This window comes from Neophocaena asiaeorientalis, unplaced genomic scaffold (genome assembly GCF_003031525.2).
Source record: "Neophocaena asiaeorientalis asiaeorientalis breed wild unplaced genomic scaffold, Neophocaena_asiaeorientalis_V1.1 scaffold607, whole genome shotgun sequence".
NCBI classification, from domain to species: Eukaryota; Metazoa; Chordata; class Mammalia; order Artiodactyla; family Phocoenidae; genus Neophocaena; species Neophocaena asiaeorientalis.
In genome coordinates this window covers 1556813-1572371 of record NW_020173405.1, presented here as the reverse complement: position 1 = coordinate 1572371, position 15559 = coordinate 1556813, and the positions used below count along the sequence as shown (strand labels likewise).

At 36.6% G+C, this 15559-nt stretch overlaps 1 protein-coding gene across 2 annotated transcripts in view; it reads right to left on the bottom strand.

Moving 5' to 3' along the window:
- The window catches only part of BAZ1B (bromodomain adjacent to zinc finger domain 1B), a 65569-nt gene that overhangs the window by 42871 nt on the left and 7139 nt on the right, over positions 1–15559 (bottom strand). For both annotated transcript variants that reach the window (XM_024747184.1, XM_024747185.1), the window contains exons 2-5: positions 13537–13653; positions 10506–10650; positions 3458–3659; positions 537–658 (exon numbers count right to left, since the gene is read on the bottom strand). In XM_024747184.1, the coding sequence (XP_024602952.1) occupies positions 537–658; positions 3458–3659; positions 10506–10650; positions 13537–13653 (586 nt within the window). The remainder of the gene's footprint in view (positions 1–536; positions 659–3457; positions 3660–10505; positions 10651–13536; positions 13654–15559) is intronic.

Genomic DNA, 15559 nt, shown 5'->3' with positions numbered 1-15559 from the left:
TACTTCAATTTAAAAAAAAAAAGATACATATCCTGATTCTGGAAATATAAAAATATGAAAGTTGAACATCTTAGAATCAATAAAACATAGTACTAAGTTATTTAAAGGGTATTCACCATTTTAGATTATTAGCTTCAGATGCCTTGAAAAAGCACTGGTTAGAGTTAACTCACTTTCTGAGTTTAATTATATTACAAATTGCTCTGCTTTTAACTGGGAAGAGCTATTTCCTCAGGAAGCCCATAACCACTGGAAACAGTCTTATTTTTTCAAATAACTAAGTTTGAAGCTCAAATGTAAACTACTCTCACACCCTAATAATTCCTATTAAAAAGGAAAAAGCATGTTATCTCCTAGGAAAGACAATACAGTTTAAAGTCATAATTACAAAGACCAGAAAACCACTCAGAATTTGTTGTAGAAACATTTATTTACATTTTTCTTTAGCACATTTTCTACAAGAAAACGAGCCCTTTGATATTTTCTTAAACAACATCTACTACATGTAAGAGGTTTAATATAAAATGCCAACTAACCTTATCTTCATTTTGTAGTTTCACATCATATTTGTGAGGCAGAAATTTTGGAGGTGCCCATTTCCTCTCTCCTTTCTTTAATGAAGTAGGAAGTTTTCGTGGAGATCTACGTGCTCTGTCATCTAATCAAATCAATAGAAAATTAGCGAAAAAAATAATTCTTTTAATTCTATCCACTCGGTAATCTTCCTGAACAGCTACTCTGCAACCAAGCACTGAGTGATGGGGCCGAAAGGTAAATCATAAGGTCCTTACTTCAAGTAGCTAAAGTCTATGGGAGGAGTCAACAATAATTACAATACAATGTGGTAAATACTATAATAGAGATTGGTATAGAAAAATACTAGATTAGAGAGAAAAATACTCAAAAAGAGAGAAGCAATGTCTAATTTAGTCTGGAAGATAGGCAGGGAAGACTCAGAAAGAATATGACTTGTTCAGAGACTGCAAATAATGAGATACAGGTGAATATGATCTACAGTACAATTTAAAAAATCAAGACTACAGAGGTAAGTAGGGGCTTATAAATTATAACGAACCTTGTATACCATTCATATAGGCTGTAATTTGTCTTACGGACACTAGGGAAACAGGATTTTTGATCTAACTAATTAGATGTACATTTTGGAAAGAGCACTAGTGTGAAAAAATGAAGAAAAAGAAAAAGCACTTTCAGCAGTTAGAAAATGAATAAAATGGGAAGGTGAGACTGAAGAAAGGGAATCATAAGATATAATCTTAAACATCTGGATTAATGTATCAGAATGGTGAAGGAAACAGTCAAGAAGACAGACTTGGTAACCAACTAGATGTGGGAATGTTAAAGGTTTCTAAGTCTCCTGCCTTAGAAATCAAGTAGATGATGATGTAGTGAAAAATAAAAAGGCAAAAATAAATAAATAAATAAAAAATTAAAAGGCAGAACAAAAACCATATGAAAAAAATCTAAGGAATGGCAGTGGGGAAAAAGAAAATAAAAAAAGAAAAGTAGTTAGAGAAATAGGAGACTGTGCTATCAAATAAACTAAAAGATTTGAGAGTGACCAACAGTGTTAAATGTAAAAGAAAAGTAAAATGGACTAAGAAGAAATCAGTGGATTTGGCAATTAGGGGTCACCCATAACCTTATTAGGAACAGTTTTAGGAGTAAAGAGGCAGAAGTTAGACTATAATAGCATAAGGAATAAACTGATGGTCAGAAAGTGGAAACAACATTCTCAAGAACTTTGGCTTGAATGAGTAAGACAGAAATAGAAGAACAGGATCAAGGGAGGGTATGTTTTTGTTTTTAGAAAATGGGACTTCATTTATAAGTTGAGAAGAACCATTAGAGAGAGGGTTAAAAACACTGTAGAGTAGAATAATAAGAGTTAACCCAATCCTTGAGAAAGCAGGAAGGAATGGAATTCAAAGCACAAGTATCTTGACCAAGAGGAAGGACAGACAGCTACCTTCTGAGATGAAGGAAGAACACAGACATTCGTAACAGTGAGGTTAAAAACACAAAACTGAAAAGTTCCTGCCTAATACATTTTCCCCCCCATAAAGCAGAAGGAAGGTTACCTTGTGAGAAAACATTTTGTATACTGGAATTTGTCTCTCATATTTCTATGTAAATTCTAATCAGTTTTCCCCCTGAAAACATTCAGAGTACATCATAACATTCTTTAGCCTGCCTACCATTCTTTCCACATACTAGCAATAACATTATATCCCCAAATTAAAACCTAAACTAAGGCGTATAACACCCTAAAAAAGAAGCCAAAGCCTAAAACAAGGGGTTCCTAGTACACGTTTAAGGCATAAAACTAACAACTGTAACACATCATTGGTATTCCAATGATCTGGTTCTAGAAGAAGTGTTAGAAGACATATCATCAGTCAACACCTAACCAACACACTTATCAACCTCAAGTCTTGGGAATTATAAGTAATATACATGTTAGAAAACTTCAGTATCAAAAAGAAGGAAAAGAGAAACTGAAAAACATAGACATTAGCATTCAAAATGCAGAGTGGAAAACAAAACTGAAGCATCAACAACTGGGGCAGATGAGTCTCAGAAGTTTCCTCGGGACTAGATAAGAACATTCCTTTAAAACCATCTGCACATATCCAAAACATCTGGAGAGACAAAGAATAGAATGGAAGACATACAGCATAACATTCTAATGAAATGTTCTAATTCAAACTTTCTAATAGTTAAATAATGAGGTAAAATTTGATCCTCTAACAATCATGGGGAGGGGGATCAATATACATCAATACTTTAGTACTCGTATTTGTGGAGACAGAAGACACCTATCCCAGTCAAATTCCTTACTGACACAGATTTAAAAAAAAAAAAGACGACCTCAGAGGACGATTTATTTTTCCAATGGGCAATGTCTCAATTCTTCAACTTTCAAAACATTACATTAGGTCTCCAGGCCCCTAAAAATTACTTTCAGATACCAGAGTGTTTCAGAATTCTGGCAGCTCCCATCTGAGACGAATTTGAGTTACAAAATACAGATAAAAGGAAGTATCTCAAAACCGTCACACTGGCTTGCAACGTGAAGAGAAACAGATTAGAATTTATCCCTCATACTCTGATCACACCCCTTCCACACATATACATAATTCCAACTTAAAGAGAAAAGGCAGGCAAACTTACTTTCCCATCTTGGGTAGCTAGGTATGTACACACAGATTTCCAAGCAACTAGAGGAAATGACTTCCCAATTGTCTTAATTGTGTAGGGAGATTTAAATCTTGATTCACTTTGTAGGTATTTTAGTTGTTTTCCGAATCATAAACAGACAAAATCATGTCTATATAGCAACAAACCCAATTACAAATTTAACTGCTAGAGAACTCAAAAAGATTTGCGCATAATATGAGCTGCATAACTCATTAAGGAAAGCTACTATCATACGTACTAATACTCTCTCTCCTTCCTTCATCCTCTTTCACAATTGCCTCCTTCTTCTGATGGTCCTGAGCGATTTGGCTAGAATTCTCTTTGTCACTTGAGGGAGAATCACAGGCACCATCAGATTTCTTCTCAGTGGCCTCTTCATCCACTTTCTCCAAAGGATGAATCTTCACAATCCTCACCTTTAGCATTTTTTCCTTCCCAACCTATAAGGGAGACAGGAGAAAGAATCAAAGATAATAATTAAGGGGACTTGCCTGGTGATCCAGTGGCTAAGACTCCACGCTCCCAATGCAGGGGGCCTAGGTTCAACCCCTGGTCAGGGAACTAGATCCCACATGCTGCACCTGCATGCCGTAACTAAGACCCAGTGCAGCCAAATAAATAAATAAATATTAAGAAAAAAAAGATATTAAGAACTAGAAACCTAAAGGTAACATTTAGAATATATTATCCAATACACATTCCACGTCACCTGACAAAAGTCACTGAAACTCTAAAGTAGTCAAGCACAGTGATTTTTTCCAACTTTATTTCTCAGATCTCCAGGTTGAAATATGACATCTTAAAAAATAAAATGATCACAATCTAGTTCATAATTCACGTACCAATGTACTAATGCCAAAGGGCAACTACTGCACAAACCTGAGGAATGTGTACATAAAGTTCAAGAATTTCCATTTTCTAAAAAAAAATATATATGGATATTCAATTCTCCAGAACCATCTGTTGAAAAGACTATCTTTTCTTCACTTAATTACCTTTCCACCTCTATCAAAAATCAGCACAGAGAGTGTGTGTGTGTGTGTGTGTGTGCGCGCGCGCACGTGCTCACACCTATTTCCGGATGCTACTCTGTTCCACTGATCTACTGGTCTATCTTTATACCAATTTCACACTGTCTTAATACTTTACAATAAGGCTCAAAATCAGACAGCATTAGGACTCTAACTTTGCTGTTCTTTTTCCAAGTTGTTCTGGCTAGGTTTTTTGCATTACAATCAGCTTGGCAATCCCTACAAACAAGCTGCTGGGATTTTACTATTAATTGTGTTGAATCTATACGTCAATTTGGGAAGAACTGACATCTTAACAATATTTAGTTTTCTGACCAATGAACAAAGTCTACCTCTCCATCATTTAAGGCCTTCTTTAATTTCCCTAAGCAATGTTTTATAGTTTTGTGTATAGGTCTTACACATCTTTTGTCAGATTTACTCCCAGAGTATTCCAGATTTTTTGATGTTACTATAAATGGTATTGAATTTTTAAATTTCAATTTCCAACTGTTTGCTGTTAACACATAGAAATACAAATTGGTTTTTTGTATAGTGGGCCCTTCATTTCCACGGGTTCCATATCTGTGGATTCAACCAATCACGTATCGAAAATATTAAAAAAAAAAAAGAAAGAAAAAGAAATTCCAAAAAGCGAAATATGAATTTGCTTCACACTGACAACTATTTACACAGCATTTACATGTGTATTAGGTATTATTAAGTAATCTACAGGTAATTTAACGTATACTGCAGGATGTGCATAGGTTAAATGCAAACACTACACCATTTTATATAAGGGGCTTGAGCATCTGCAGATTTTGGTATCCACAGGGTCCTGGAACCAATCCTCCACGGATACCAAGGGATGACTGTATTTATCTTGTATCCTGCTACCTTGCTAAACTCACTTATTAGTTCTAGTACCTTATATGGTAGATTCCATGAGATTTTCTATATAGACAATCGTGCTATCTGCAATTTTACTTCTTCCTTTCCAATTTGGATGCCTTTTACTTCTTTTTCTGACTAGAACCCCCAGTACAATATTAAGTAGAGTAGGAAAGCAGATATTCAGTCTTTTATCATTAGGTATGATGTTAGCTGTAGACTGTTATTCTGTAAATACTATTTATCAGGTTGAAGAAGTTTCTTTCTATTTGCAGTTATCTGGGAGTTTTTATTAGGAATTTGGATTTTGTCGAATGCATTTTGTGTGTAAATTGAGATGATCATATTGGTTTATCAGTAAGGAGAATTAGAAATTTAAAACCTTGCATTCTTAGGCTAAACCTCACTTAGTCATGATGTATTATCCTTTTAACATAATGTTGGATTTCACTTGCTAAAATTTTTATTAGAACTTTTATATCTAGGTTCACAAGAGAGCTCTGTGAACATACTTTTTTTCTTAGTCTGTGGCTTTTTCTTGTGCTTATACGGTTTCCGTATCAGGGTAATGCTGACCTCATAAAATGATTTGTGAAGAATTCCCTCCTCTTCTATTTTCTGAAATAACATATAGAATTGGTATTATTTCTTCCTTAAATGTTTGGTAGAATTCACCAGTGACAACATCTGGGCCTGAAGTTTTCTTTGTGGGATGATTTTCATTACAAATTCAATTTATTTAATAGATACAGGGCCATTAAAGGTTTTTATTTCTTCTTCAGTCAGTTTTGGTAGTTTGTGTCTTTCAAGGAATGTTTTCATTTAAATTGTCAGATTTATTGGCTTAAAGGTGTTAATAATATTCCCTTATTATTCTGTCAATATCTGTAGGCTCTGTTGGGATATCACCTAATTCTTCATGTTGGTTAATTCGTGTCTTTTTTTTTTTTTACCTGAGTTTGCCTACAGGTTTATTAATTTTATTGATCTTCTCAAATTACCAACTTTTGGTTTCACTGATTTCCTCTATGGTTTTCCTGTTTATTTCCTGTTATTGATTTTGCTCTGATTTTTACTAATTCTTCTTCTGTTTCCTTTGGGTTCTTTTTCTTATTTCTCAAGGTAAAAGCCAAGGTCAATGATTTGAGACCTTTCTTTTTTTCTCACAGATGTTTAGTATTATACACTTCTCCTAAACACTACTGTAAGCAGTATCTCACAAATTCTAATATACTGTATTTTCATTCAGTTCAAAATATTATCTAATTTCCCTTTTGATTTCTTCTTTAATCTATGAGTAAGTTAAAGGTGTGTTATTTAGTTTCCAATTATTTGCAGAGTTTCCAGATATCTGTTATTGAATTAATTCCATTCTGGTCAGAGTATATACTTTGTATGATTTGAACCCTTGTAAGTTTACTGACTTTTTTTTATGGCCCAGACTATGGTCTACCATCATAAACTATGCACTTGAAAGGAATGTGTATTCTGCAGTTATTAGGTGGAATGTTTTATAAATGACAATTCGGTCAAGTTGGTTGATAATGTTATTCAGGTTTTCTATATTCTGGCTCACTTTTTGTCTACTCTTTCTACCAGTTATTGAGAAAAGGGGAGGGGGCTGAAATCTCCATCTATAATTTTGACTTGTCTATTTCTTTTGGTAGTTCTATTTTTGCTTCATGTACTCTGAAGCTCTCATTAGTAAATACATAAACATTAAGGACTGCTATGCCCTCTTAATAAACTGATCCCTTTGTCATTACGAAATGCTTCTTTATTCATGGTAATATTCTCTGTCCTGAAACCTACTTTGTCTGACACTTATATAGCCATACCAGATTTCTTTTGACTAATGTTAGGATGGTATCTTTTCTCCACCCTTTTAATATTATTCTATTTGTATCTTTCTTATAGGCAGCAGATAGTCGCGTGTTGCTTTCTTATCCAATATGACAATCTCTACCTTTTATGTGAAGTTTTTAGAACATTTATATTACACATAATTACAGATATGGTTAGGTACTTTCTTTCCATTTGGCTTATCAAAACTAAAAACTTGGGCTTCCCTGGTGGCGCAGTGGTTGAGAGTCCGCCTGCCGATGCAGGGGACACGGGTTCGTGCCCCGGTCCGGGAAGATCCCACGTGCCGCGGAGCCGCTGGGCCCGTGAGCCATGGCCGCTGAGCCTGCGTGTCCGGAGCCTGTGCTCCGCAATGGGAGAGGCCACAACAGTGAGAGGCCCACGTACCGCAAAAAAAAAAAAAACTAAAAACTTGTGCTCTTCAAAAAACACTGTTAAGAGAATAAAAACACAAGCCCTAGATTGGGAGAAAAAGCAAAAGCACATATCTAATAAAGGGTATGTATGCAGAATATATAAATAAGTCTCACAACTTAAAAACAAGAAAATAAACAATTTAAATTTAAACTAAATTTTTAAATGGACAAAGATCTGAACAGACACTTCACCAAAGAAAATACAAACAGAAGGATAGCAACAAGCACATAAGGTGCTCAACATTATTAGTTGCATAGTATCAAAAGAGTAAATACTCAAGAATAAAAACCCTAGTCAAAGTCCACTGTATTCAATAATGCCAAAGCATTTACCAAAATAGTTAGCAGTGAATGAGCAGCTCCAGATTCTTGTCAAAACTTGGCATTATTTTGACTTTTTCTTATTTACTAATCTAATGAGTATAAAATGATCTCACTACGGTTTCAATTTGATTTCCTAGATTACTAATGAATTTAAACATCTTTTCATATGTTTATGGACACGCCTATCTCCCTAATATCTCTCCCCCCCTTCCTGGAACTCTTCCTCTTCCACCTTGCAGATGTGTGCAGAGTATCTTCCTTTTGCCACTCCATATCTGTCTCCAGTCTTCCCTGCCTTGCTCTGTGCTTAAACAGGCTGATCTTTATGAACTACATCAAAGGGCTCCCTTGCCCTCTAGATTTTGGTGAGTTCCACACATGGGAAGCATAAGCAGAAAATCATATGGTATATTCATTCCCCTGTCTCCCTAGCAGGTTGGTTACTTCTCACTACCAAAGTACTTTTCTACAATTACATTACTCTCTCCTAGTTCCTGTATCCTCTCCCTCCCCTCATTTACTTGGGGTTTAGAAGTAGTAAAGCCTCTCCACTATTGACAGCCATGAGGTACTTTAACCTTGTTAGTTTTCCTTGACCTAGATCAGACTGCTGTCTGCTGTCTGTAGTTCCTTTATTAAACTCAATTCGATTACACCATATGAATATGCCATCTGTTTCCTGCCAGGACACTGAATGATATAGTGTGTGATTAAAACCCAATGATGATTCCACAGACAATTACAAAATTTTTTAAAAGTAGCTAGGAGATACAAGAAGTCAAAGTAAATTAAAGAAAGAACAAGGACTTTGGAGCCAGATAGACACAGACTTACTGGCTATTGTTGGGCTACCTAGGCCATTCCCCTCCTCCTCTTCTCTTGCCAGCCTGTCTCTTTTGAGGCTTTATAAAAAAGGTAGTATTCACTTTCTCAGCCCGCCTGCAGCTAAGGATGGATTATGTAAGCCATGGTCTAGGCAATAACATGTAAAGATAAAAGGGGACAGGAGGGGAACTTCCCTGGTGGTCCAGTGGGTAAGACTCTGCACTCCCAATGCAGGAGGCCCGGGTTCGATCCCTGGTTGGGGAACTAGATCCCACATGCATGCTGCCAACTAAGAGTTCGCATGCCGCAACTAAGAAGCCCGCATGGCACAACAAAGGTCCTGCGTGCCGCAAATAAGACCCAGCGCAGCCAAAATAAATAAATATTTTTTAAAAAAAAAGGGGGACAGGAGGAATATGCTTCTGGTAAAGATTTTCTTACTGTGCTTAGGTATTTGATCACTCTGAATTGCGAGTGAGCAAACAATTGTGCTCACAGTCACAATTTCACAACCAAGAGGCAACAAAGCTAAGGACAAAACCAAACACACCGAGAAAAGCAGAGCAGAAAGGCAGAGAGACGGAGTTTAAGTCCTTGACAATATTATTCAGCCTCTATACCAAACTTGGAATTGCCTGCCTCTAAGACTTATTATGTGAGATAATCAAATGTCTTCACTGGTTAAGCCGATGCTACTCAAAATGTTGTCCCCAGAGTGTTGGTATCATCACATCCTGGAGCTTGTTAGTTTCAGGCCCTACCCTAGACCTTTTGAATCAAGCTCTCAGGGGATGGGGCCCAAGAATGTACATTCAGTAATCCTCCAAGTGATTTTATTTAGGCCAAGTTTGAGAAGTCCAGGCCACTGTCAGTCAGCCATTTCATTACATACAGATGAAATCACTAGTACTAACTAGTACATTATATCAACCTGAACAAGCTACTTAAACATCTGCGCCTGTTTACCACCTCACCTTTCTGTGCAGATTCTGTAAGACATTATGTAAAGCAACTAGCCCAGTATCCAATACATACAGAAATTCAACAAATGTTAGTTCCCTTCCGCCTGAATCTTACTTAAGTTTTCAAAGGATTATATAGGGCTTGCTTTAGTGTTACGTAAACAGTTTACCTAACTACTTTAGTAAATCCTTTAGTAATAGTAATAGCTATCTTACCTATTTACTTCAGTAATAGTTATCCTTCAGTAATGGGCTGGAAAATTTAAAAATTTAAATAGAAAAACAAAACAGTCAACTCAATCACTGTTGCAGGGAAATGAAATCTTTTGCCTATAGATTCCATAGATTTGGACTAAAAATATCTAAAGGTCTTTTAAACAAAGTATGAAAAAAATGACAAAACAAACAAGGCCAATACAGCATCGAGTTATCAAAAAGGGACAAAAAAGGAAAAATGTTCCAGTGATACACAGTCTAACAATTATTGTAATAGTCAACATTCCCAATAACAAACGTGGTTCTAAAATTTGGTGATTAGGGACTTCCTTGGTGGCGCAGTGGTTAGGAATCCACCTGTCAACACAGAGGACATGGGTTCGAGCCCTGGTCTGGGCGGATCCCACGTACCACGGAGCAGCTGAGCCCATGCGCCACAACTACTGAGCCTGTGCTCTAGAGCCCACGAGCCACAACTATTGAAGCCCGTGCTCCACAGCAAGAGAAGCCACTGCAATAAGAAGCCCTCGCACCACAACGAAGAGTAGCCCCCGCTCGCCGCAACTAGAGAAAGCCCGCCTGCAGCAACGAAAACCCAACACATTAAAAAAAAAAAAAAAAAAATTGGCGATTAAAATATTTGATATTAAGTGGACTTCAAATGTAATGTATATTTTTACTCACATAGAAATATATTCTATAATCTATGTTGGAAGCTCCAATCCTGACATTTGGTGAGTCAAATCACATTAAAAAAAAAAATAAAAATAGGCACTCACCTCAAAATCACACTCTTCTCCCACAGCATATTTGGTCATGATCTCTAACCAAGCAGTATCTACTAACTTCTCTAAGGAGGCTGTGTTATGGTGAACCATTTCCAGAACAAGTTTCTCATACCAGGCAGGGAACTCCTCCTTCAAACTAAACAAACATGTCATCAGTTACCAAGAAAATGCAGGACAGCCTATCCGGAGAGTTGCTCAGATCAATGCAAAAAGCTCTTTAGCAAATACATGCAAGGCACTGGAGAATACAAAGATTAAAACCTATGTGGTTTACAGGATAAAGAAAGAACTTTTAAATAGCTTTGTCTGACTGACCTGTCCATGTTAATTTTCTCATCTATAAAATGAAAATAATAAGCACATCATTAGTAAGGTTGAACATTTTCCCATTCATTTGTTTTTGCAGTTCACTTCCCTTTTCAGGTATGAATTCTTTATACATATCCTTTGCGCAATTTTTGGTTGGGAGACCATAACTTAATTATTATGTCTCAATCGATAAAAATGCATTCCTTCATTTAGTTCTCACAATACCTTGTGAGGGGTCTAGAATTTTCATTTTACAGATAAGAAAAATAAATCATGAATGGTTAATATGTTGGAACCATGATTTGAACTCCTTGCAAAGTGAAACAATGATGTACCACTTTTCATTTATTAAACTAGCAAAAAAGAACTTTAATTATCACACCCTGTTACGAGCAAGTGAACGGTGCAAAATAGCACACATACTCTGCCAAAAGCCCATGTTTCACCTCTTTTGGAAAGCAGTTTGACAACAGTTAGGAGAACTGTCATAGGTACACAAAGATATTCACTGCTGGATTCTTGATGACAGCAGAAAATGGGAAGCAACCTAAATGGAGAGTTGTTAGATATCCAATTCTGACCAGATAGTTTAACACATGTGTTACAGGGCAAAAGGAAGGATCAGGCATGAGAATATTCATACAGATGCAAGTAGCAGGTTTATTATCATACTACAATATTCTCAATCACTCTCTGTGCTATTCATAACAAATGTTCCTCCAACTGCTAGGCTTAAAAGCTCTTATCATACTCCCGTTCACAATTAACCTACCAAGTTATCTGCTATTCCCCTCATGATCAATAACCTTCAAGTCTCCCTGCCTTTGTTAAGGCTGTTACCTTTGTCCTCTCCCCACTGCCTTCCCTCCCAGCTTAATCACCCTTCCAACATGTCCTCAGACTTCCTTAATTCCATGAGGCCTTTCCTGGCCCCTATAAATTCACTGTCTCTTTCCATTAAGCCTCCCAGTCACTCAGGCTTAAAGCTTCATTGTCTGTGGTTATTTCTGGGGAGTGAAGTTGGACAATGATGTTCAGATTCTTTTACTAACTCTGTATTGTTTACATTCTTATAACAAGTATGCATTTCTTTTATAATCAGAAAAAAGTATTTCTACTTTGAATAAAAATTATAAAACCTCACTGTCTTTTTCAACAATTTCTCCCATTACTCCTTATATTCTATTAGCTATCAAATCACATAAAACATTCCCTAAGTGCGTTCTTCAGAACTTCCCTCTGTTGCAATGGGATCTAAGGTCGAATAAGTTTAAAACCCATAAGATTAAACCAAGCTAGAGTTTCTTTACTACAGTCTTCTGAAAATCTTTAATGTGTATTATGACTTTTCATGAACAAACTTTGTAGTGGTTTTCCAAAATTATGACCAAACCCCCTTTTTCAGAATGTAAATCCATCTCATTCTTTCTATTCCCAATAATGCCATGATTCCCGACCCGAATACTCTTAGCTAGACTACACAGACTTCCCACCTGCCTCTTCCCTCTCTAACTCATCTTGCACACCGCTTCCAGATTAATCTTCTCAAAGCACAACCCCAATCATCAAAACTGTCGTCATATGTGCCTCTGCTGTTCAAAAAGCATTGCTGTCCTCACACTGGTCACTGAAGTAAATACATGAATAGCTGAGACAGAGATCACATGGCCCACAAACCCTAAAATATTTACTAACTGGCACTTTACAGTAAAGGTAGGCCAACCCTGAGTCTAGTATACTAAATGGGGCATATACATAAATAACAATAATCCAAAACAGAACTATGTCAGTGACCCAAGCAAAGAAGAAACAGGCACCAGGTTAACAGACTTCACTAATTATTAATCAGTGATGGAACCATTACTAGACCCCAGGTCTCAACTGAAGGTTGTGTTCTGTTACACAGGCAAAAGAGCAGAATGGTATTAATTACTAAACTGTATGCTCTCTGCTTATATACTATCAAGAGAAGTCAATGAGAAGTCCACAGAAAAAGTTTCTACTCCGAATTTCTAAAAGAGTACTGTTTTTTGATAGTAGCTAGAAATGGAGTGTAACCTTTAAAATTTGTGACTCACTATAATGTACTCCTGTAACATATAATACTGTATATCAAATATACTTAAATTAAAAAAAAAAAACCACTAAAAAAAAAAAGAGTACTGTTTTATCATCCTTAGTTTCTACTTATCTTCTGCATGCTTCTACTGCCTAAATTCTGAGTGGTTTTTTTTGAGAGACTACCCAGACAGATAGGCCCTTTGAAAACAGACAGAATTTTTAAGACACCTCATTCAACCACCCCACTCAGATAAACTGTCTTCAAACTATGTACTTATTTTTGACAGCTGCTTTAAATACTATCTTAAATTTCAAATGACCACAAAATAAAGAAAACTTTCTGCTAATTTGCTGCGTCCATATTACTTCTAGATTATACCAGCTTCCTTTGCTTAGAACCACATTTCCAGAGTACTTACAAGGTAAAAGTATACAGCAAGAACACTCAAAAGCCTAGTAAATACGTAAATAAGTGTACGCACAACTATATATTCCACATACTGTTACTTGCAAAATGACAACAGGCAAGACACCAGTACATTATACTAACGTAATGTATTCCAATTTATGCCCCATAAATTTAAATACAAATATTCCCTCTTTCCTAATAACATGAAGATAGCGCTAGAAGGGCAGTGCTTCTACTACTTACAGTTCAGCAACTTCCTGTTCCTCCTCCCAGGCCTCTTTGTGTGTTAGCTGACTGCTTCCAGTACTCTTACACGTCCAAATGCGCTCACTGTATCTTTCCAAGCGGGCTTCATACTCTCTGTTAGCAGTGGCTCAGGAACACAATATTCAAGCAACAGAGACAACTAATCCACAAAATACTTACCATATATGGGAAAAAACTACAGTATACTTTCTATAATGTACAGCATAAGATAAAACTGAAATCAGAATTTTCAATTGGCAAATCCAAACAAGATGATTAACACTAAAGTATGGTTAGGACCGTCTACAACTGTGCTTTCTTCAATTCACCCAAGTTTCATTTCACAAGACTCACACAGTACTAAAGATCAGTAAGAAAAAATAAAGGCAAAATAAAATACAAGACACAAGGAATAAGAATTTAAGGTATGTGAAACTGTTACACAACTCAGATGGTCAGCAAGTTTAAGAATCAGTTCCACAGTAAGATGAGATGGCTCCAGCAGTCTCACAGGCAGTTTGGAATAACCCCGTGCATATGCTAATGATCCATTTACTAACAGCCTTCCAGTCTACCTTGGAAACACTTGTTGATTCTCTAAGGTTTAAAAAATAAGTTCCATAAAGTAGTAAAAATAATTGTGATATAGTAATATTTATCCAGAGTTTATGTTATCTCCAATAATACCACGTCCACAAGTTGTTTACCAGTCATTATTCTGTCTTTGTGAGGGAGATGGAAGAAGACATCCTATAACTAGTGCATGTATATGGTAACTTTCCATACCATCCCAATTGTAATTCATTATCACCCAGCCATATTCAAATTCAAATGACAAGTAACTAATTTACTTTTATGCACAGCAAAAGATGCTATGCAGGAAAATAAACTTACACCACAACTAGAGAATTAGCTGCCAATCTCTGTACTTTCCAAGTGACAGTTTTTATATATAATGGTTGAAATAAAAAGTATTTAAACAGCTCCCCTTGTAATATTACCTCACAACTAAACAAATAATTCATTTTTAATATAAAAGAGATTCTTGGTTTTCTAGGGTTATGATCAGTTAAAAGACAAATGACAGGGATAAATCCATAAATAATCCAGAACTGTAGTTTTAGTCAATAGTATAAGCACCTTCTCTCACCATATCATTCTCTGGATCTGCCAAAAACAAAGCAATGTGTCTCTTTTCCTCACCGGGCTGTTGCTAATATTTAAATGGTTAAACAAAATAGAGCACCTGTAAAAATCAGGAGTCAGACTTCCATAGAAAGCTATGTAAATCCAATCACTGAAAACTTATAAAATCCCATAGAGAAAAGGAAATAGCATGGTTTCTACAGGGACATTATCATAACTAACTTATCAACAAAATGGATTTGTTTTCTGTTTGCCTGTTTGCACCTGGGGAGGGGAGGTAAAATAAAGAATCAGTACGTGGATTTATTTAAACATTCAAAAAGCTTAGTAACATTCTAGGGCTTCCCCGGTGGCACAGTGGTTGAGAGTCCACCTGCCGATGCGGGGGGCGCGGGTTCGTGCCCCGGTCCGGGAGGATCCCACATGCCGCGGAGCGGCTGGGCCCGTGGGCTGTGGCCACTGGGCCTGCACGTCCGGAGCCTGTGCTCCACGACTGGAGGGGCCGCGGTAGTGAGGGGCCCGTGTACCGGAAAAAAAAAAAAAAAAAAAAAAAGCTTAGTAACATTCTAATATATCATTCAGCTACACTGAAGAAATTCACTGTGTAATCAGAGAGAATGTGAGATTAACAAATACGTCCTAAAGAGAAAACATTAAGTTTTTATTATTAGTTGTTATTTTATTAATTAATTTATTTATTTTGGCTGTGTTGGGTCTTCGTTTCTGTGCGAGGGCTTTCTCTAGTTGTGGCAAGCGGGGGCCACTCTTCATTGCAGTGTGCGGGCCTCTCACTATCACGGTGTCTCTTGTTGCTGAGCACAGGCTCCAGACCAGCAGGCTCAGTAGTTGTGGCTCACGGGCCTAGTTGCTCGGA